This window comes from Thunnus albacares, chromosome 2 (assembly GCF_914725855.1).
Source record: "Thunnus albacares chromosome 2, fThuAlb1.1, whole genome shotgun sequence".
In the NCBI taxonomy this organism is placed as follows: domain Eukaryota; kingdom Metazoa; phylum Chordata; class Actinopteri; order Scombriformes; family Scombridae; genus Thunnus; species Thunnus albacares.
The window spans coordinates 4,192,012-4,217,500 of NC_058107.1; the positions used below are offsets into that span (position 1 = coordinate 4,192,012).

A 25,489-nucleotide genomic window follows, 5' to 3' on the forward strand; every position below is an offset into this window, starting at 1 on the left:
CTGCTGTAATGAATACAACTTTGAAGCCAACTGTTGAAGTCTTTGGAGAATCAAATGTTTCAATCATGAAAACAAATATAAAATCATTTTACTACATGTACTTCTTTGTGTGTATATGTTAGCATGTGCTATAAGCACATGTGCATCATCGTCTCTGGATATATGCTTTGCTCTCCATGGGCTTCACAATTGATCCTGCGGCATTGTCATCTGCTGTGCATTTGTGCACTTAATATTTTTGCAATCACTTGCTGTTCCTTTACCTTTCGATATTCCCTTCCTCATGGACCGCCTGCAGTGCAGTACTCACAATGCATTCACAACCTCCCCACCCCCAACACAAACACACACATACACACCACCTCCCACCTCCAGAACCCTCCCCTTAACGAACCCCCAACCCCCCTGTGGCTTTCTCCTGAGTGCTGACCTGCACTGGTCCTTTAATATTGGTGACAGCTAATACACTTCTAAATGATCAGTTATTATCTCTGGGGCCTCGTCCACAGGGCCCCACTGGTTCCAAAGGTCATTCCTCTGTCTTCCAGTATTGATTAAGTGAGCCTGTTAACATGACTCTGGGCCTTACTGAAAGTGAACATTTCCACTAACATATTTCCACCAGCATCTGGCTGGAGAGGCCCATTTAAAAGCCTCTTTGACTCCGTCACTGCCCCTGTGAATAGGGCAGGATGGGGAGCATAATGGATATGCCAATAAGGAAACTTGTCTGTGACCCGAGGTATATTTTAGTAGCAAGAGACAGACATAAGAAGATATCCTGCTGAGGATATCTTAACATTTACCTCTGTTTTTTTTCAGATCAACAACATATGACTGTGAGATGGCTAAGAGAGAGAAAACACATTCAAAATATAAAACACAAATGGAGTAAATGGACCTTCACCACTTTGACAAGAAGTATTTTGCATTTATTGTCGATAACAATTTATAATTATTATAATAATTGTATAATAATAATAAAATAATAATTTATAAGAAATTCCATCAATTAAAGTGCAATGCATATGTGGTAAAGGAAGAAGAAAATCTCATTCTCACACACACACACACACACACACACACACACACACACACACACACACACACATATACATACATACATACATACATATATATATATATTTAAATATATCAAGAAGGGCTAAGTCAAGGGCAGCTAGACTACAGATTTCTCCTCTACCCATCCACCTTATTTTCAGAAGCATGGCTTACTGATTTTAACATTAGAGATATAAGTTGCTGCTTTCTGACTTTAACAAATTTAACAAATAGATACTCATAATATAGATTTATGTACTATAGTTATAATCTTTAATAGATGATTGCACCATCACAGGAGGGAGACATACTGTATTACAATAGTACTGATACATCATCATCAAAACAGCAGTAATAGTCACTGTGATGAGACGTATGCTTCTTGTTTAAACCATATGTACAAATGTTTTAAGCACAAATCCAGGATTCATCGATATGTTCTTACCTGAATTTGTTCTTACTCTGGGAACAAATGTAGAACTGTCTTAGACCATGTATACGCACAAATCATAAACGTCTCACAGCCTTAAAAAATGATACAGTCAATATTTATTCAGTGTAAACAGAATATTATAACCACAATTATTAAAAAATTATTGGGCCAAATATATAACATTTGTGAAATTGCTAATAATACACTATTTACTAGTTATAAAATTAATAGTTAAGACATTGTCATCCATAAATCATCATCATAAATGTAATGAAATTATTAATATATTAATTGTTCCCACTTTTAGATGACAATAACTTATATATCAGAGTTTCCATACTGGAATGTGACAGATTTGGCTGTGATATATGCAGCTGGTTAACCAGCAGCCTGACGCTCTGCTTTCACTACATCACAGCCTGTTACGGTCAGAGACCAAACACAATGTATACCTGGTGAAGCAGTAGAGATTTATTTAGATCAATTCCACAGATCTACACATTTACCAACTTTTTATTTGGTATGGATGTACTGCGTGGTAGTGGTGCAACAGGTATGTAGGCCGTATACAGGATCCAAAGTCAAGCTCCAAACAGTTGTGCTAATGACATGTTTACCAGCCAAATCTGCCTTTTCTGGCTTCTACCTCTGAAACTATTGTTTGTATTTCACTAGCATTTAAGTTTCTCTACATTTTTACCATCATGGCCCTCTTTGCAATGAGTGACAACTCTCTCTACTGCTGCACTGCTCCTATAGACAAATGGGGGCATAGTAGTACGCTAATTACCGATAGCGGGAACGCACCTGTCAATGTAGAATGATTCTGATTCACTAACATATGCACAGTGGTAAGAACAAAACTGGTTGGTGCGCACATGTCATGAATCCAATGGTAATTTTGCATGCGCACTTATTTTGTGCGCAATGTAAGAGCATTTTTTCACACATAATAGTGAATGAGGTCCAGTGTGTATTTGAATTTTAACGTCCTGTTTCCATGACTCCAATACTTTATAACTGAAGATATACACCTTGGGTTTGCCTTACTAATTACTGTACTAGCACTGTCTGATATTAAAAATTAATGTAATTATAAAATTCTTTATTTTCTTTACAATGTCACTTTTTGGGAGTTTGCATATTTATTTTTGATATAAACTTGTTATCATAATTTGTGAGTGCTTTAAAAATGAATCGTTAGGTATCAGCGTGTCACCATATTGTGGGGTTTGTTTCAGGGCTTGAGACACAGTGTACAGTGTAAATCAATCCAGTTTGACCACTATGCAAACAATCCCACTCTTGTGAAGTTTTTGTGTTTTGTTTTGATGCTGGATGAAAGCCACCAGTGCAAACACAATTGCAGAGCAGTTTGTTGGGTCTTACTTTTTTGAGGTTGCATTTGGTTTCCATACAGACCTGTTTGCAGTGAGGACGTACAGGTGGAGCAGATGAGGTTGTGTTTATGCAGATCAGGTAGCATCAGTGCAATTTGGTCTTGATTTTGGCTATTATAATGTTCAGTTATTGTGTCAGAGAGGATATACAGGATTATACAACTGCTCTTTTTTAAATCTGTGTTTTTGATGATGTTGCATTGATTTCATGACTTTTGTTGTGTGTTTTTGTCCCTCCATGTATATAAAAAGGGGTGGACAAAATATTAAAAACACCTTGCCCGGGGCTTTGCATTTATTTGCATTAATGGATCACACTACATTGTGTGTTTCTTCTCTCAGACTATGTGGTGTGCATCTGCATGAAGGGGTTAAACATGAAAAACTGATGTGACGGTCATTTGTTAAGAGCTGACAAAGACATACCTTGCTAAGGCTCCTAGATGTGAAAAAGCTATTCATGGCCAAAATGCATTTTCCTGATATAGTTGTGGCACGAGTGTGGCACAGTGTGTCTTTGTATTGAACGTGCATGCCCAACCTCTTTGTGCTGCCGATCACCAGCTGCTGTATGATACACTCATTGTGCTCAAGGTTAACTCAGAGATTGTTTTGAAGCAACTCATTGTCCTCGTTTGTGTCGGCCACAATCTAAACCGACCTTGCTGTTCAGGAGACACAGAGGGCTTTCTACCAACATGCTGCTGTTTATTTTCTTGGTGAAAAATTTTACTAAATTATTAATTGATTTCTTTCCTTCTCTTTTTTCTAGTTGTATGAATTGGATGATGATGAGAAGCGCAAAGAGTTTCTTGATGACCTTTTCAGTTTCATGCAGAAACGGGGTAAGTGATTCCTCTTTAGTGCAAGAGTGTGTGTTCTTCACCTACAAAACCTTGGAAAAGCAAATTCTGCCTTTGAATTTTAAACATATGATATACATTTTACCACATGACATGCTCCATGTTTCCAAAGTTTTATGTAACTTTTTTATATGTATATTATATTTGTGGTGTTTGACTCTGTGGGAGTTTGGGTATCACCATCACCAGCTCAGCTCACTGTGTCCAATCACTTGATTTGACTCATGTATCAAGGCCCAGGGGAAGGTTAAGTCCAATTGTCGCTTTTTTCTGTTAATTACTGGAAGAAATGTGACCTCTCTAGGCCTCCAGAAATGATTCAGATTAAAAAAAGGGAAAAACTGTGATCAGCTGTGGTTGAACTGCTCACAACAGGTAGACAAAGGGTTTCAAGCAGAAAGAACTTTGTTTTAAGGTGTCACAAGCTAAAAAGGTTGCAAACCACTGGCTTAAAACATTATGTTATTTAGCAATAATCATGACTGTAGCTTTGCTTTCACCTGCTGTGAAAGGGAAGCAGGGCTCAGATGACACACATTCATCCTTGACTTCCACAAAGAAAGTGGAGTCTTCATGACCCCATAGCTTAGCAATAAAGCTGGTGAGTGACTTTTTAGCAAATAAGAATAAAAGACTGAAGTAACAAACCAAATGAGCACATCTCAATGCTTGTCTGTATACATTATCTTCTAAATATCAATACATTCCAAACAATAGTTTGACAAAAAATATTAATGCCTTAGACAAGACCTCTATTGTATTTTTCCTCGCACTATAGTGAGCTATAAATAAAACAGCTTCAATCTCTGTGATTTTTCTGGATTAAGAATAAATAGATTTACAGCACAGATGTGGCTGTGATCAGCCCTGCAAGTCTCAGGTTTTTGGCTGGACCACAACAGCACTATAACCACAGATGTCAGTGACTGACTGACTGACTGATTGACAGACTGACTGATTGAGTTTGGTTAGCTGCCCAAGTGTTGGGGCTTCCCCATTGGACATTGCTCTTTCATGAACAGTTGTCAATGAACAGTTTTCTATTACGTCCTCAGGAGGGCATTTACAGCGTTTCCACTCATTGACTGCAGCTCATTCCAAATTTACCCCACACTAAAAGTACCCTGCATTTGAGCCAGCACTTGGACTCCCATGCCATGATGGCACGACTGTCGGAGGAGCGTGTGGAGTTGTTGTGGCTGACCCAGCACGTGAGGTCTGCAGCCTCGGTGCTGGCAGGGAGCGTCATGTCGGGACAGAGCCAACAAAGCTGCTTTCTCTCCTACTCTGCAAGCTCGCAGAGTAGGAGAGAAAGCAGCTCTCCATGCGCCAAGAGGAATGAGGGAAAGCACACAGTTAAAGCACTGCAGATAACAATCATTCTGACAAAACACTCAATGCAGAGTGAGTCTTAGAAAAAACATACATCCCAAAATATGTGTGGAAAGTACTGTTCTTGCACCTGCATTTATACCCTTTTTTTTTGTTTTTTGACTCAAACGTAGCTTCAGCATGTCATGTGATATGCTACTTCAGTACACTTAACAACAAATATTACTGGGACCACTACAGAAAATTGCAGATGATCATTTAATATCCAGGAATTCACATTATAGACACTACCACTGACTATCGCTGGAACAAATTGGCCACAATTTCGCACATTGACCATACACGGTCCAGCCATATACTAGGTTTTAACCCAGTCTTGTTTATTTAACAGTAGCAGATGTAGCAGGGGGCAACGGCCTGGCCTTCACAGGCCTCCTGAAAATGTAATCCATCCTCTGCTTTTATTGGCTACTAACAGTCTGATGGTGTATTTTCCCAAAGTGAGGATTCTGCTGGCAGCAGCTGGTTTTATTGGGGAAATAGATCTGTGTTTAGAGCCTTGCATAATATGAGGAAGTTAACCACCCAGCAGAGAATAAAAGGCCCTGCCAGTTACAATGACTGTCTATTTTAGGCGCGCCATGTTTTTGTTATTTTGAATTCCTTCTTCTGTACATGTTTTACACACCAGCAGATACATTTGTCTTATGTCCTCACCTTGTCTTGTGTCCCCAACTTACTAAACAATGACTTTTATATAAATAAAATAAAGTTTATTTTCCATTTTATTACCTTATCTGAAGTATTAGCATCAAATTGTCTTAGATTTTGTATCATTTGAAATCAGGTTTATTATTTCTTTGTTTACCTACAGCAGATTCTGCCATCTGATTTCCTGTGCAATGTAAGAAAACAATTTTCCTGTTTAATGAAGCTTAGTACACAACAGAAGAAATTAAATTTAATGTATTTTATTTGCAGAGAACTGAGCAACATTAAATGAAATGAGAATTTAATTTAGCAGAAATCCAGATATACTGTATATCTTCAGTGTGTGGAGAATCCATCATAAACTGCACATGCATTAGATGAGACTGAAATGTGAAGATGAAACCCAAGTGAACCAATTGTATTAAAAACCGTTTGTCATGTCATAGACCACACGTATTTCACACAGTCAACCAAACTTCATTTTGTGACTTTAAAGAGGTAGTCATGGTATGACTTACTCACTAGAAATCATATCCATGCATGGGTAATATGGAATTCCTGATATTGATGGCAATACTGTTTTTTCTGAATGAACATTCCTGATAGCTGACCAACTTAGCAAGAAACAGCTCATTGTCTTTTATTTGTCATTTAATTAGGGCCTGAGCCCAAAGGGCGAAGACCCTATTGTTTTTCGTGTGTTTGTTTCTTTCTTACTACGCCACTTTAACTCTAAATTTGACCCCCTAAACATGCTCAAAAACTCACCAAATTTGGCACGCACATCAGGTCTGGTGAAACATTTGATAAAATGTAAAAATTAACCCCCAAAGTGCCAAAATGTGCTCGAGAGTGCCACCTATGTATCGAAAACGGCTGCCATGGCCCGTAGGAATGTCGTAGAGAGATCGAACCAAAACTCAATTATTCGTCTCATCAAGACCTACAAATCATTCACAGATACCCCTGACCTAAATCCAACAGGATAAACGCTATCTCCTCCTAGGGCGTTAATGGTACCGGCTTCAAACTTTAATACATGACTTATCACACTGTGTTGAGCAAAAGTTATTAAAAACTTTGTAATAACTCGAACGGTTTAGATTTAGTAAGCCCTGAAAGTTGGAGTGCGACATTACACCTTACAATGTAAACCAATGGGGAGGCAATCTCTGGGCATGGACTTTGTGCCAAACTGGGGCATCTGGTGTCTAAACTATAAGTCTGACCACTTTCAAACCTGTATCAATGGATAAAAAATGTGATTTTTATTTAGGATTTGGCCAAAGTTATGGGATTTATGAGGATATTTCTCAAGAAGAGTACACTGATATCCTTCTCTGCAGCTGAGAGGGAGATAGAGAATGGGAGGGGGGGGATGGGTAAAGTAAACATCTACTGCCTGTGACAGAAGCCCTTAGACTGCACCACACTCCACTTACTTAGTGCTTCTACACATCTGACAGCAGTGTTCAATCCTTACTTCTTTTCAAGGAGTACATGTGCTCCTAAATGAAAGAAATTAGGAGCATACATACAACTTTAGGAGCACACTGAAAAATGTTCAAGTAACAGTTTCTTAAAGAAAACAATTCGTTACATACATATTTACAATTTATCACAAACATATTTAAACTCTGTGTGTGTGTGTGTGTGTGTGTGTGTGTGTGTGTGTGTGTGTGTGTGTGTGTGGGTGTGTGTGTGTGTGTGTGTGTAAATCACAATTTGTTGTTTTTAGGGGTGCTTGATTATGGCAAAAATCATAATCACGATCATTTTTGTTCAATATTGAGATCATGATTATTCAACATGACTGTAATTTTTGCCAATTGTTGATGTTGATATATGCACATATTTTTTTGCCACTTGGCTGAGGAGACTATTACACATGTAATCATATATTGTATTAATGATCAAGAAAGACTATAGCCTACATGAGGGAAAAACTCAGGAGGACTGGAGTTTCGGATCACAGCACTAAAACTGTAATGGACCCGCCAAGAGGGTGGAGCAGCAGGTTTGTTTTGTAGTTTATTAAACAGACAGGAATAATGTGTAGGTTTTAATCATTGGTTCACTGTCCGAAGTGGAGGGTGGCAGTAATGTACCCACTATGCTGGTTACCAACCGTTGTTATACACCAAAAAGGGGAGAGTAAAATATTTTTCCTGACAGAGTGGTACATCCTGTCAGCCGAGTGATTTCCTATCTGTGCAGCTGAACACAGCAGTTCTGTACGTACTGTTTTACCGTGATGGTCCCGGTGTTTTTTGTGCAGGTTTCACTTCACTCAGCTGGCTGGCCCGATTTGTTATTCAGCAGCTGAATAACAAATCGGGGCTCGGTGCTCCGGTTGGATCTAAACAGAGAGCCGGGGTTAGCTGAGAGGCTAGCAGAGGCTAACTGGTTGTGCTTCTTTCGGTCATGCTGCAGTTAACGCTCCGCTGGCGTTACGAGCGTCATCACTTCCTGTATTCGTCGTTTCAATTTTAAATCCTTCTAGAATTCATATACTTTTATGGTTGCAATTTGTAGTTGCACAGTGTACGAGTATTTTTTTTCCACTTCGCACAAATCTATTTTTAGCCAAGGACAAAGTTGGACATTAAGACGGACTACACACACACCCTGCTCGCTTTGTGAAGCGACCAAGTAAGAGGCATAAGTCTAGGCAGGGGCAGAGTAGTTGTGTGTTCTTTTCATCATCAGTTGCTGTTGTTTAGCTTTTAAGCTTTATTGCTATTGTTCTTGTTGTGTGAGTTGACGGACCGCTGAGTCCATTTTTCTCTGCTTTACTCTGAGGAGTATTTTAAGTTTGCTGCCTGTTAGTTGTGTTCACCACGCTAGACTATTTTGTGTTTGTCCCGCTCGGGACTACTGCTGTGTTTGTGCCGCCGTGAGTGAGAAAGTAAACTGCTTTGTCGATCTGAAACCAGACAACGTGCGTTACAGACTGCCGTCCGTACGTGCGCTCTCTGTGGACAAAAGAACCGCTTCTCTCCCTCTCACGATCGCTTTCCCTCCTCCCTCTCTTGCGACTAATGCACACACTCACACGCGCGCACAGATACACGCACCGACATCTTTTTGCACATCTGATGGTCAGATAACATCGGACAATGCTTAGCGATGTCTTTCTTTATCCGCCATCAGACATGTGTGTTTTTCACGGAATTGGGTGAGGGCAAGACGCCGACCACCAGTCACCTTGTTTTTGTCTAGCCAAGACACCGCTGTACTTCTGCCATTCGGGTCTTGCGTGACGTGACTTACTCCCACAGTTAGGTCTGCATCGCAGACCGTCGACATCATCACATCAGGCCCAGTTGCCATCTTGTCTCGCACACACACACACACACACACACACATATACATACATACATACATGCATTCCCCTGCAAGTGTCCAACCCTGTGCAAAGCTGTTTGTGTTTTGTTTGGTAGAATTAGATTTTAGAATAGCTATGTATTGAATGAAGCATTTGTTAACTTTGTTAATTTTGCTAAGTTTAATAAACACTGTTATATCTTTAAAGAGAAGTTCTTTTGTCATTATTGTGTAACATATTATGAAAAGTGGCTGATTGAAGGAGTCAGAGCTTGAATTCAACCCTTCTTTGTTCACCCTTGAATGTTTATCTCTCAGATATTAACATTCTAGGTGAACTCCCATTTATGAGATTACCTTGTTCGGTTATTGGTCCCGGTTTCCGGGTGGTGCTCTGTATTTGTTAGTTCATATTAATAATTCTATTAATTGTTATAATTAATTATTATTGATAATTGATAATTATAGCAAATAATCAACTGTGTTCCTCACAGATCCTACAGTTGGTGCCTGAATTATTGATTAAGGTTAACAATATTTTGATTTCATAATTCATAATTGTCTGTGAACAGAGGGGTGGGCTCACGGAGAGACACTGGTTAGTATTGTGTGTCAAAAGACTCTCACACTGATCATCTCCAAATGTTTTCTTGGTTCCCAGAAGCTTAGGTGACTGCGCCGCGGCCCGATGTACGCAAGGGCGCGAAGGCCCGTTCAACGCTGCTTGCAGCTTTAATTTATATTTACTTTGCAAAGACTGAATCGCTGAAAGAACAAAAAACTTAAGAACCATATGAGGTTTTTTCACAGACTCACTTGTTAATCAAACAAAAGACAAAATCATACATAATGAAAAAAGCTGTTAAATAAATGAAAACTATTTAAATCTTGTTGACAGTAATGTTTCAAAGCATCAATAATGAGCTGGGAAGAAATTTGATGATGTTGGGAAGTTATTGGGCAATAAAACAAAATCAGTGCATCTATAACAACAAGTCCTCCAAATTAAACATGCAAATACATGGTTTGACCATATCACTCCAGAACATCATATAGGAGTGATTTCTAATCTGGCGCCTTTATCAGCAGTAATCAGCCGGACAACATCATTTATCCGTGCTCTCCGAAACCGTTACACATCACTGTTAAAAAATAATGATGCTTTTTGATGTGACAATGCTGTGGTTAAAGGTTCTGTATGTAGGAATCAGAAATTCCTTCTCTTTAGTGACATCTGTGGCCATTAAATGAACTGCAGTCAACATCCTGCTGCTTGGGCTCACGTTCTCGCTCATTTGCTCGCAGCGTGAGACTATTACAAGTGATGTATTTTTTCTCACTTACACTTCTCATAATTACATGAAAAATTTAGTGTTTTGCACCATGTTTCAGCAAAGCATCTCTCACTCCCGGTCAGTCAGCCCCTCCCCCTGTTGTATGTACGTGCACTCGCACACTCACACACGCACTGTGGCCGCTGACTGTTGAGAGCCAATCCACACCACCCAACTTGCACAAATATGCGTTAATCAACCACCCAAACCTGACCCGACCCGCAAACCGCCAACTTTTTTTTTTTTTTGAGCTGTGGCCGGGGAGCAAGACGATGCAGTTTTGTTGTGAAAAGTGTGCTTATTATGGCCTTTGGACTACCAACAGGAAAAACAAAAGGAGTAAAGTATGTTCTGCTATTGCTCTGGTGCTTGTTTCCTGCTCTTTTGTTGAGGAAATAATGTTGTTTTAGCTGTGTGTGCTCAGGAGCGGGCGACTTGTCATTGCGGGGGTGTTTTGTTGTGAAATGTATTGTGGTTGACGCAGGCAGCTAGCTGTCTCATTAGCTGGAGAGCTAATATCTGCAGGTTGTTTCAAGTCAGATAGCACCATTTTTGTTGTGTTATTTTGTAGTTATTGACGTTAGCGGGAGAGAGGCAAGGCACAGGGGAGCGTGCAAAAACCTTCCTTCACATAGAAATCAGTCCACAGGCTGTTACAGACAATGTTGGGGAAGGTCTTATTTTTTATGTTACATTACTACCTGTTCACTCATTTGCAATAAAGAAACATTAATACATGTAAATTGCTTCACAATTCTACATATAGAACCTTTAAGGTCTGGTTAGATTTAGACATAAAAACCACTAGTTTTAGGGAAAGATCATGGTTAGGGTTAGGGTTAGGGTTAGGGCTTGGGTTAGGGTTAGGGTTAGGGTTAGCCTCCATCCACCCTCCATATGTCATCTTAACTGCACCACTGTTCTGGGTCACAATTACCACAGCCACTAGATGGCAACTCCTAGAGAAAAAAATCTTTTTTGAGATCCCTTCAGTCTCAATTGTTGCTCCTAAAACCCCCTTAAGGCAAAAAATGAGACAATGAGAGACTGAATTTTTGAGACTTAGGTCAGACAAATGGATACTGAATTGAGATTACGATGGGAGAAAAGGAAGTAACAGATGAGATCTCATCATTTTATCTTTTTGAGTTCATTCATATCTTGCCTATTGCTCCTAAAAACCTATGAGCAGCACTATGGAGTTGTAAGTAAGATCTCAATTCTATGTCTTCTTGAGATCCCTTCAATCTGAAATGTTTCTCCTAAAACTCCCTTAGGAGAAAAAGGGAGACAAGGGTGAGAATGAAGGGTTGGAGCATTGGGGAGAAATAAGAACCAACACTGAGAATTTCAAGCCAACTGAGTCACACTTTTATTTTGCGTTTACATTAAACATGCAACTTTTACTTGCAACATCAGTGTTGACTTGATATTCAAAATAAAAACAAAACGATAGTGCAAATGTCAGTTCACTGTTACAGCAGCTGTTCTCAACCTTTGGGGTTCATGACAGCTAAAAAAAATTTATTCACGATACTCCCAACATGGTTGCATAAACTGAATTAACTTTGACACCAAAAATGACTTATTTTCCTTTTTCTGGGTGAGCTTGGTCCAGCCCTCAGAGTACATTTTAACTGACTTACTTTTTACTTTTATCTAAGCACATTTTTACACAAGTACTTTTACTTGAGTCTATGAGACCCTAATGAAAGCAACACAACAGTTAAAAAAATGTAACTGGACAGTCACTATCCTTTAATTATTCAGCACAAAGTTAAAAATAAAAAATAATCCAATAAAAATAAAAAATAACTATAGTTTCCAGCTGTACGTCCCTCATTTTGGTTGAAGGGAAATATAGTCTTTTGGTTTGGATCCAGTCATTCTGTAAATCAACATTTCAAATTTATGATGCTGGCAAACTAATATTTTCATATATATCACAAACAAGATAAGAAAATATTGTACATGGTTAATTATGCCAGTGCAGAAAGAAAGTTTACTAATTTAATTTGGTTCACGTTTTTTTTATTATTATCACACACTGATAATATTTATTACCTGACAAAACAGACTTGTTATATATTACTGAGGTCTTCTGCTAAATTTGGCATCATGTTTCACTCAGAAGCACTGTTATAGTTATAAAAATGTGTAAACTGTGTCATTATGGCAGACAGGCATTATCTGGGAAACATCAAGTTTATTCACTTTACATGGAGCTAAAATTAATATTGAATAATGTTAAATGTTTACAGAATGAGTTAGTGTCTGTTTATGAGAAATCATAAATGATCATTTATAAGAAGGAGATGTTCACCGGTAAACTTGGCTCCTTTAAATTTCACAATATGTTCATGGAGGTTTTCCTCCAACAGTAGGAAAAAGTTGAAGACTTTATGTGATGATTTTAAACTACATTTAACTGAAATGTTTACTGTAACATACGTTTTGAATGCAGTGACTTTTACTTTAATAAATCTGTTTCACAACATGACACTTAACATCACAAACTGAGCTGACTGACAGGACAATAATCCTCATGTAGCATAATGCTAACAACATATAAATACGATGGGAAATCCCACTGAAAAATGGAAAAGCTAGCAGAGTAACAACAGATGTAACAAGAGCATTACAAAACAAACAAACATGACAAGGGAGCTTTGAATTAAGACATGACGAACATAATGTGCGGTGCTAAGCTACAAGAAAGCTAGCTCACTGCAGTTAGTTTCTACTGCAGTTGCTTCACTTCCGGTGGAGTTATCGAGAGGAAGTACAGACATAACCACTCTGCCATTGCAACCAAATTGTTGGAGGGTGTATTATCCTAAAATCCTGTTAGCAGGATTCAAGCACTCTGCTGCTACCTAGCATCTAGTACAGCCCCCTCCTTTACAACCACAGCAGCACCGAGGTAACACAGTGGTAAAGCAGACAAATTAAAGGAATGACATCTGTATATTTATCTTTTAGCAACTCAATGCTCCAGTACTTTAAAGATATTTACCCCTCACACACACACACACAAACGCACCCACACACACACACCCCTTGATAGTGGGTGATCCTTGCATTCAAAGTGGCCTGGTTGAATTTCCTAACCTGGACCAATATCTAGCTAGAAAGTGGCATATTTTACTCGTCTGCTTTTGTGATGAAGCACAATGAAATAATATGGCCAATAAAATTACCTTTATCAGAAGTGAACCAGCTTGAATCAGTAGACACCCCTACCTGTAGTAGCTAGCTCACAATATAATAGGGAATTATTTGGCATTGTGCTCTTTTTTTCTGAGCCAGCCTTTCTCTGAGCTCGCTCTCTGTGCCAGATACTCCAGTCTGTTTGTAAGACAAAACTGATACATACTTCAGAAGAATCATGAGATCCTAGGAGTCATAGCAGAGTTTTCTTGGAGCTTTCTCTGATCCATGTTGGGGAGACTTAAATTACACTTGTTTAAGATAATTTAGAGATCTCTTCTTTTGATCAGAGTAAGACACAGATGAGTTATATGTGGTTGTTTCTCCTGAGATCACTATGAGAAAACTGAGATATATTTGAGAAGAATCATGAGATCCTAGGAGTCATAGCTCAGTTTTCTTCAAGCTCATGGTCCCATGCTCAAGAGACTTAAATTAGACTTAATTAAGATGATTTAGAGATCTCTTGTTTTGATCAGAGCAGGACATAAATGAGATTATATGTGGTTGTTTCTCCTGAGTTGCATTTGAGAAAAGTAGGAGAAAAAGCCTTTGGTCTCACCTTAGTCTTAAAAATAGCTCATTTGTGTCTAGGAGTAATGAAAGAAACAACTATGAGGTCTCTTCTTGGATTTTGCTTTCCTGTCACTCAAACTAAGTATAGGCTGTTTTTGGGCTGCTGACATTACAACCTATTGTGTCATTTTTCTTTGGAGGACAGTCTCATTAATAAATACATTAAAAATAAGTCCTAGCAAGTACACATAAATATATGAATTTAATATAGGCTATACAATCACACATACAGTTGATATAAATATTCATGTTTCTTCTTCATATTCTTATATTATATACACTTTTGTGTACATACATATAAAAGAAAAAAAGACATTTCTGACACATACAGTGGATGGATGTTTTATGATGTTTTATATACAACACATTACTGTATATATGATGGTTGTGGAAATATCCCAAAAAGTGAGGTCCAGCTGTGAGCTGTGACAGTTGTAGGAAAGTGCATGTTGATGAAGTAATAATGTAGTTGGGTGGTCACTTTGGTTTAGAGACAGTATGGATTGTTGTTGGAGCGTGCAATTAGAGATTGATTTTGGACTTAGTGTAGGGAGACATTGTCAGTGTGAAGCAGATCAGCGGCAGCCTATCTCCACTGCTCACCTCTGACAACTGTGATCAGAGTGGACTGCTCCAAATATCCCAATCAATGTTTCTTGAAACATCACTGTCATTCTGCACTAACATATAAATGTCAGTTAGACCAGCTTTGCTAACCAGAGATCCCAGTGAAAAAGTGTCAAAAAAACAGGGCTCATTTAATATTGTTCATGTATTGATTGTTAAATCCTGGCCACAAGAATACAAGAGGTTTGGGCTCTTCTGTCTCTGAGACGCCTCATAAGGCAACAACAGCAAATTAAAACAGGAGCAGATCAGGAAATAGTCACAATTGGACCAAATAAAAGTCACAATGTCTTGATACACATTACAATTACATATATTTAAACAAAGACAATAATGTAAAATTAATTAATATTATAAGTAATTAAAGCTGCAAGCAGCGATGAATGGGTCCTCACACCTCGCACGTGTCGAGGGAGTGGCAGCCGTGTTATCACTATTGGAGGTCTGCTGACATGGCTCTGAATTGTCAGGTTTATCAGACACTCTGAATGATAAAATATTATTTCCTGTGTGCAGTATGTGGTGCTGGAGACGACATATTGGAAATTGTGTATATATTTGATGGACTATGTGTCTTTTAGGCTTCACTTCCTATAACCAGTAGACAATACTACATAAGTGAAATGTTAATCTAACAATGCATTAACCAGAAGGCAACTGACATGGATATACATTTTTATGAATATTGGACATTGCATGTAGGACATACAGACAGGTGACAAATTAAAGGAAAAACCACATAAAGTGTTAGGCCATCATGTGCCTCCAGAACAGTTTCAATGCATCAGCAATGTTTCTAGAAGTCTGTGGAACTCTAATGAACACCATTCTCCCAAAAGATATTCCCTCATCTTATGTTTTGATGATGGTGGTGGAGAGTGCCGTCTAATGTGTCGGTTCAAAATCTCCCATAGGTGTTCAGTTGGGTTGAGATCTGGTGATTGTGAAGGCCATAGCATATGGTGCACATCATTTTCATACTCTTCAAACCATTCAGTGACCCGTCATGCCCATAGACTGTATAAAAATATGGACGTAGTTACCGTGACATCACCCATTGGTTTCTGAAGAGTGGTTTTGAAGCTCAAAGTGAGCGGCTCCGGCCGTTGCCATCTTGGTAGTTTGTGACTCTGCCTCACTTCCAGCCAATTAAAAATGGGCAAAGAGGCGGGTTGAATGGCTGAAACAAGCCACCTAGTGGCTGGCAGACCTGTCACTCAAAGCAGCCATGTTTTTCACTATGCATAACTTTACTGCTTAATAAAATTTAAACGAGTGAGTTATAAAAAAATTTCACCCTCAAGTGGCCATTTGAGGAACTGCAGCTTTTGGCACATCCACATTGGCTTCATTTTTCAGCCCCGGAGGTTGCCGCTTGGTCATGCCCTATGAATTGGGGCATTGTCATACTGGAAGAGACCACTCCCATCAGGATAGAAATGTTTCATTGTAGTAAAAAGGTGATCACTCTGAACAACTTTGTATGGATTTGCAGTGACTCTTCCCTCTAAGGGGACAAGTGGACCCAAACCATGCCAGCAAAATGCCCCCCACAGCATAACAGAGCCACCAGATCCCCTCACTATAGGGGTCAAGCATTCAGACCTATACCAGTTTTTCCTTTAATTTGTCACCTGTCTGTAACTAATGCTTCCTGTTTCACCGGCACGCCACGCCAAGGGTGTTCTATGAAATATAAAAAGCTTTGCAATGTAGCATCTTTAAATATCACCTTCAAAATTTTAATTTTCTGGGGTTAAATCTCTAGGAGGAGATCATTAAAATACAATGCCTGTCAATGGTTCCACCAAAATGCAAATTTGATTCGCAATGGCTGACTTCCTGTTGGACTTTGGTTATGGCTCCAAAAGGCTTTTTTAAGTCTGGAGATGTTACATCTGTCTACCAAATTTCATACATCAATGAAAAATTTAAAGGTGGGGGCTTTCACTTTGAAATATTCTAGGGGGGCCCTTGAGCCATTTTGCCACAGCCATGCCCACGACACATATCCAATATCAATGTTCATAAAATGAAAATTGATGCACAAAATCCAAAATGGCTGACTTTCTGTTCAGTTAAAAAAATTCAAAAAAGTCACTACAGAAATTTACAATTTTTGCAAGTTCTGACATGTGTGCCAATTTTCATGTTATTATTATCATTATTATTATTATTATTATTATTGTTGTTGTTGTTGTTAATGTTGTTGTTGTTATTATTATTATTATTATTATTATTATTATTATTATTATTATTATTATTATTATTATTATTATTATTATTATTATTATTAATAATAATAATAATAATAATAATAATAATAATGAAGGGCCTGATGAAGTAAGCAACAACTTGGACCAGCTCATTCTCATTTTAGTGAGAAGTTGCTCCTCCTAGAACAGAAAAATAACAGTAGATGGGGTATCAGTCATGATGTGACTGTTCCATATTGCATACAGTTTCTTCATCAGTCATTACAGAATTCAATGTTTCCACTATCAGTTACATGACTCAAATAAAATAAAATAAAAATTATTTGAATAAGTTCCACACCGTGATGTGTACAGATTTATAATTTGGGTAAAAGAGGGCACTACTATCAGATTAGTACTCAGTATCAGCAGAAACCCTGAGTGAAGGTATCAGACTGGTTATTTAGAGGGAAAAATTGGAACTTTGTTCCCAGATATCAGAAATTACTTTGATTAGCTCAATGTTATTGTAACTACTAGAAATGATGGGCAAAACTATGGAAAAGGACCCAAATTGAGTGTAGACATTTCTCCTTAACACATGGTCCACTTACTAGTTTTTTTGAGACACACCTAATGGTTTTCATCAGCGAATGTAGGTTTTGCAAATCCCATTAGTTTCACTAGTAAGTACACTAAAATAGTGGATGGTCTCTGTATCATCCATCTGTTCATTAAATTATTTAATTCATAATCAGTGAGTTTTAAAATAATTGGCCACTCACTGTGTATTTTTGCAAAACAGCAGGGATGTCATTATAAGCTACGAGTATTTGGGGGTCTTAGGGTTTTGCTTTTTTTAATGCAGTGTTCTTTCTTGCTTTATTTATGAATAGTTAGCCTAATAATCATATCAGCAATAGTATGTGAAAATAGTAGGTAGAAATTTAAGCAAGAAATCATATTGAAAAGGTGCATGAAATGATGAACTAATTTATCAATGTATGCCTGAATTTGTTCAGACACAAAGTGCAAAGCATTGAGACACAGCTGTTTTGATGTTTTGGTGTATGCCAAAAAAAAACGAAATATTGAATTGAATAATTAAATGAATGGATGATACACGGAGCTTGGACATTTAGCTGAGATTTTTTGCAAAAAAGACCCACATTGTAATAAACCAGAATTATTCTTTAAAGTCTAACTGGAATCTACATAGAAACCGAGACCTTAGCGGCATGTAAGTGCTATTCAGGCACTCTATCCGTTCTGACCTGATCTGCATTCAGCGTCTGTCAACAGAAGCAGCCGTCTGTCAGCTGCAGCTCCTGGGGAGCTGAGAGGACAGCTGCCAGTGCTGACTGACAGCAGAAATTCACTGAACCAAAATAGTTTTCATGTCAGCGCCACTGGAAGAAATCGACAGTGTTTGTATTTATTGATTATTGATTGAATATATTCTTCTAGATGAGATGTCCATGATTCTGTAGTGTGTTCTGCCCTGTTTTCTACTACAAAGAGGTACCGTGATGCAGTGCAGTATTTCACTGACATATTTTCTTTTCTCAGAGGAACCTTAAAGTCTTGAATCACGCAGCAGATGGTCAGAACACCTTTGTGTTGTTTTTTTCAGTCCTGGAAGCAACTACATGGAATACTCATTGAGAGATTCCATCAAAAGCAGAGCAGACAATGGCTGTGATAGTCTCCTTTGTGTGTTGATAAATACCCACAGTGATTTATTGTTGCCCCAGGGCTGTTCTTATTAATTGATTATTATCTGAGGACTACCATCAGCACTTTTTCTCAAACGAGTCAACTTTTGTTCCCCACCTAATTGCTTAAGAATACTATGTGGCAGAAGAAAAGGCAACTTGAGAGTTACCTTAAAAAATGACTCAGTCTTCGATCGCTATGACACTAAATATTCCCCCTTACTTTCCTGCTGCCTCCGGCTTTCACCTTTAAGTTGACTTCCCTTATTTTTATGCTTTTCCCTGTTTTGTAGCCGTCTTCACACAGCTAGCACAGGAAAAGTTGCTTTATAGGTTCTGCAACTGCAGGGACATGTGTTCATTTTCTGTCATTTTTGTCAGCATTTATTTAAGCGACTTATCTCCATCCAGAGGAAACCGTGCTGGGCAGACACTAATTAAGTAGTGGATTATACATAGAGCTGGGTCAGTACTTTTTGGGTACTCACTAAAATGTGTCTGGTACACTAAGGATCAAAAACTGTCAAGTATTGGAAGGTGACATCAAATGTCAGGTTAGATTCAAGATCTTCTCTTATTCTTCGATCAAAGACTTCTTGATGTGAATCACAAGATGAACAGTTTTACACTGTAATTTCCTTTATGGCTGCTTGTGTTTAGACAACATTTAATATGAACTTTCGATTCTTTTGTTCAATAAAAAAATATTTCATAGAAAAATATTTCCCAAAGTAAGATATGGCAAAAAAATGTATTGCAGCATTTGCACAATGCTGACTATCTTCAAAATGTGTTAACAATTGTTTTGTTGGTGGATAAAATATAGTATAACTAGCATAAATGTCTTAGAATAAAATTTTCTGTACACTGCATTCCTACTGCTGGTGTCTATCAGTAACACTTAATCTTTAGAAGCACTGTGAGAATAATACTTTATTTTTCTTTCTTATAGGCTTGTTAAAGATTAAGTCTAGCATTGTTATACCTTTTTCTTACATTAAACAAATCCCATGAAAAGACCCAAACCAGCAATATGTTAGTCCATCTCTTAATACTTTCTAACTTCCCTGCTCTCTCTGTGACACTGCCCGTTGGTTCCTACTGAAGATCCAAATCTTAAAAAAAACAACTCACAAATATATAGTTTTAAAAAAGGTCAAGTAATTTCCTTAAACAGCTGGTCACTGTAACAAACGTGTTTTAACAAACGTCACTCAAACAGGAGGAAATGGTGCATTTGTTGGGGACTACTTTCAACAGCGGATGAATCCACATTTGATTTAGTGAGTATTTCTGGCAGCAGGATGATGTGTGTGTGATTTAGTCAGACTAAACTACAATGTGTGTGTTCATGGTGTGAAGGAACATGTCACCCAATGCAACAGGGTAACTCACTGATGTGTCTAATCATTTTTGGATGACAAGAGAAATAAGATATACTGTATCAGACTTTGATGTACACACAAGTTGATAGTAGGTCAGTTCATGTAGGTTTTCTTATGGGATCTGTCGACAAATAAATGAATATAGAATTCACCAGACTTACAAGACTTTAAAGGTTTTGGGCCACTTAAATTCTGTTTGGATGCCTGAAACGGAGGGTTCATATCCCGCTGATGTTTGACAAGCTGTGAGTTACATCCTCCTCCTCCTCATCTTCATTTAGGGAGTTGAACATAAGTAGATAAACAGTTGTTTCCCCTGCGACGCTGCATTAATCGTTCATTTCATGGGTTAAAAGAGCAAAGTCAATGAGGAGGAGAAATTCTCATCCCATTATTGACTCGGAGGTGCAAAGTGAACGCATCAGCGATGAAGCCAAGCATAAAGATGATTACCACACTACTAGAGCCCCTGATTCTCTGCATTGTTCCAATTACAAACTGCTCTTCTCTTAGCAGCTGAGGTATTAACTGAAGACAACTATTAGACTCGGAGCAAAGTGGATTTCTTCCAACTTGTCCACCATAGCTCATTGTCATAATGATACATGGCCTGATGAGATAGTTTGTGCTGACAAAAGAGCTCCATCCTCACTCTTTTATTCCTTATATCTCTTTCAGAGAATCAGAGGGACAAATACATCACCCTTGGTATTGAAAGCACATAAATCTTGTTTTAAGAGGCTTGTCTTGCCTCAGATTCTGTCAGACAAAGGCTGAGGCTTTTATTTATTGCCTCAATCCTTGTTTGGTTGGCTATTGTGTCATAATAACAGTTTTATAGATCAGCATGGATTCACATTATAATCAGTTGTAATAAAGATAAAGCTGGAGGGGGAGGGTCTCACTGTAGAAGTCATTTTAAATTTCCACATCTATGATCATACATTACATATACTATGAAAACTACAAATGTTCGTTTCATACTATATGGAAAGTGACAGCCCTAATTTTATCAACAATAATACAAATATCTGTTTTAATCACATGGCAAAGAAAGTGCTTCATGCTTACAGTTCGACTCAGTTTGAAGTTCAGGGTAAAGGATCTGGTTAAAATTTGGTTAAATATAAAGATAAACAGTGTTAGTTTAATGTTTTCCTTCATCATATGCACAACACAGGGTGCACAGTGAAATGTAAAGTGACACACATCACAATACTGTGCCAAGGACATCATAAATCCCGTACAACATAAAAGACAACAAAAACAGGATGTGCCAACACCCTGCAAAGTAAAGGTATAAAAAAAAGGTTTAAACAATATGCCAAGGAGGATGTGCTAATCAGCAGTCTTTCCTTACCAAAGCTATGTTATCTTACATGTTCTGTGCTGACAATTGGTCTCAAACAATGTGCAAAAGAAGTTAAAATAAATACTGTACACAAAGAATATGTACATCAAGTGTGCAGTGAAGGGTGTAGGGGAGATGGTGTGTGGGTTCCCAAGAGTTCACAGTTCAGATGGTTTGGGGGAAGAAGCTTTCCTGTGTCTTTGTGGTGCTGATCAGTGCTGTTGCCTGTGAAAGCTCATTTATTACCTGCTGAAGTCATTTTTTGTCTAAATCAAGCCACTCCTGCACTTTCTCCTCCAAAGAGCAATGTTCAGGAGCTACAGCTCCAGACTTACTGCTGGCATTGTCTTTTGAGGAGAGAGGACCATCAATCTTTTGTTTTAATAGTGTCTCATTCGTTCACATGCCAGCACCGCAAAATGAAGCCGTAATTACTGACCTTAATTGATGTGGTTTTACCACCTCAGACGATACTTCAGAGCTGTCCTCCCCCCTCACTGTATAGGCCCCACTGCTGTTGTTTGCACTATATTTCTGCAGCTATTGATCGCTATTATGGTAAATCCGATGGGCACAATGGAACTCTATCAGCGAAATGCAGGTTAATTATCTCAGGGTCAACCACTTTGGAATCTTCACAAAGAGCTGGCTGTTCTCTCTTTATTGCCGAACATTAAATTGCAAATACAAATTATTATCTGAGCCCCTTTATTTTGCTAATAAGGGTCCAGGATAGCAGTCATTAAATAGAAGATGACCTCCCATTTTCCACAGACTGTATTTGTAAAGTTTTAAACAAGTCAAGACTAATTTATCTGGGGTTTTTTCATATGAATTGCTTTTTTTTTTAATTTCATGCCTGATATGTTCATTTTATTAGGAGCAGCTTCTCAGTTTGTCATCTTACATTATTAAATAAGATGAAAGTGTTTTGTCACTGCATATTTTCACATATACAAAGTTCAGTCCAAGAGATATTTATTAAAGATATTTATTTCATCATGTCATAGAAATAATACATTTCTTATAAATATAGCAGTTTCCAGTGGATGTACGGATAAGACATTAGCAAGTTTTTTTTTAAAGTTATATTTCCTGCTGTTAAGAGAGCTGTCAGACATTTGACTGGCTCGAGATAAATTGGCTATATAAGAAGGTGCAGAAGCCTATTGATGGGAGGAACCAAAGTTAATGGAATTGATTGTGGATATTGTGTTTGCTTTCTGCAGGGACTCCAGTGAATCGGATTCCTATCATGGCCAAGCAGGTGTTGGATCTCTACATGCTCTACAAGCTCGTCACTGAAAAAGGCGGCTTAGTGGAAGTCATCAATAAGAAAATATGGCGTGAGATCACCAAAGGCCTTAACCTCCCTACCTCCATTACCAGTGCTGCTTTCACTCTCCGAACACAGTGAGTAGGAGCAGAGATGATAAACCCAGATGACTGAAAACCTGCACTCACTCGGGCCAGCCACCAATGTTCCGTGTGTCCAAGATGGATGACATACTGTACTTGTTGTTTATATTGTAAGCAGTCGGTGATTTTTAGGCCAGGTGTCTGTGATTAAACATGACCATCTCTTTTCTTTAAATGCCTATCAAAAGCTTAATGTTTGACTACAACTGTCCAGACAGGTGAAAAGCAGAGTCATCTGTATTTCCTGCAGCTGAGGTATATGTGTGGTCTTAAGCTGCCAGTCCCTGCTGTTTATATGCTAATTATAGTATTCTAGATGGCTCTGCGTTTAAGCTGTAGTCCCAGTGTTGTTCGACTGCAGTTTGTTTGCACATGATGCAGCAATCTCCCGTCTGAACAGAGTGGTGGAAAACATTATTATTAATTATTATTCAATGAGAGATTTCTGTCAGCAGGTGATATTTTTTGATCTAGTATTTCCTAAAGGTCAACTTTTCTGGAACTAAGGAAAGCAGACTTGCTTAAGCTGAATGACAATGATTTTTTTGTCAATATCCACATGGTTTTTATGTGTATGTGGATTTCAAATTCTTGAAAACACATGGCAATTATTAAAGGAATGTAATGTAAAAATGTAAAAAGCAGATATTAGCATTCCAGCTAATGAAACAGCTAGCTGCCTCCATCAACCAGTACACATTTCGCAACAAAACACCCCCGTAATGACAAGTCGCCCTCTCCTGAGCATACACAGCTAAAACAACATTATTTCCTCAACAAAAGAGCAGAAAGCGAGCACCAGAGAGATAGCAGAACATAGTTTACCCCCTTTTGTTTTCCCTGTTGGTAGTCCAAAGGCCATAATAAGCAAACATTTCACAACAAAACCGCATCGCGTTGCTCCCCGACAACAGCTCGTTGCTGCCCGGACACAGCTCACTGAGCCTAACGGTGTTTAGTTAACACAGTTGGTAAAAATAAAACTTGGCGGTTTGTGAGTCGGGATTAACTCATATTTGTGTGAGTTGGTTGGTGTGGATTGGCTCTCACCGGTCAGCTGCCACAGTGCAGCAGGAGCCTGTGCGTGTGTTTGTTTGAGTGTGAGCGAGCAAGTGCTCGTACATACAACGGGGGGAGGGGCTGACTGACTGGGAGTGAGAGATGCTTTACGGTGCAAGACATAAAGTTAGAGATCTTTTATGTAATTATGAGAGGTGTACGCGAGAAAAAAGACATCACCTGTAATAGTATCACGCTGCGAGCACGCAAGCGCGAATACCAAGATGTTGACTGCAGCTCATTTAATGGCCACAGATGTCACTAATGAGAAGGAATTTCTGATTCCTACATCCAGAACCTTTAATTCAAAATCAGTTATATGAGTAGTTGTCAGTGGGCTATACTGTCATGAGTCACAGTGTAGACGCACAGGTGGTGGTGGGAGTTCACAGCACAGGCTCCTCTGACTGTTAGCAGATCACTGGCAGTGGCCAGCAGCGGAGCACCAGCAGCTCAGCTGTCACAGGCTGGACCAGGAGGAATATATTATCAATAAGTGTGTTCTGGTCTCAAACGGCCTGACCAATCAGCTCTGCTCCTTTCTCTCCCTTTCAAAATAATACACTCCCTGCCATAGTGTATAAGCTTTTCTGCAATGAAAAAGATTATCCAGACTGGCTTCCATCAAGAGGAAACTGACATTCTCATCCAGGAGGGGTACATAGCCACAAGGTGTTAATATACGACACTTATATATTTACATATCCTTACATATATGACAATTATTAATATATGACACCTCAGATATGAACATATGATAATCAAAGCAGTTTTGTCGATTTTTGGGTGAATTCAGGTTTCAAGAGAATGTCCAGCCACCTTGTCCTCTATGTAATACATAGACTGGATGGTGATAATACACAGCAATACTGTATATCCAAGACACTTCCACCTCTGAAAAGACACTTCCACCTCTGAACACCTCTGAAAAGTCAACAGACTCACTATTAAACCAAGAACACTTCTGACTATCTGTGGACATTTGTAACAGCATCAAACTTTAGAAGACTTTAGCAAGCATCATTGACTGTTGACAGACTCATTATTTGCTGTGTTGTTCAGACCACTGGTAAATGAAAGTGCCCCTACACTACATTTATATTTATAGGGTTATTAATTAGTCAAACGACTAATTAAAAAATGACTGTTTTAATGCCATAACCAATTGTATGTACAAACATTGCAGTCATCAAATATGATGTCAGAAGTGACTTGCTCCAGAGTCTTTTTGTTTAAAAGGAGACATGGCATGCATCTGTCACTCTGCTAGAAGCCCTCGCTGTGGTTTTAATTCAAGTGGAAATTAAACCATTGAAATGATTTAATAGTAAAAATATGCAGTCTGATTTTATTTCATTATGTGACTTTTTCAATCCTCCTCCCATCTGGCGGAGATTGATTGATTGACTAATGGATGATCAATGTGTCAAAAAGCCAAGTAAATCATTGAATTCTTTTTATTCCCTGCAGGTATATGAAGTACCTCTACC

General features: G+C 38.4%; 1 protein-coding gene across 1 annotated transcript in view; it reads left to right on the forward strand.

The window, feature by feature from the left end:
- arid3c (AT rich interactive domain 3C (BRIGHT-like)) overlaps positions 1–25,489 on the forward strand; it is a 137,209-nt gene that overhangs the window by 95,920 nt on the left and 15,800 nt on the right. Inside the window, exons 3-5 of the mRNA XM_044363657.1 lie at positions 3,668–3,740; positions 22,751–22,934; positions 25,470–25,489. The exon at positions 25,470–25,489 is cut by the window's right edge and continues 225 nt beyond it. Coding sequence (XP_044219592.1) covers positions 3,668–3,740; positions 22,751–22,934; positions 25,470–25,489 — 277 coding nt within the window. The remainder of the gene's footprint in view (positions 1–3,667; positions 3,741–22,750; positions 22,935–25,469) is intronic.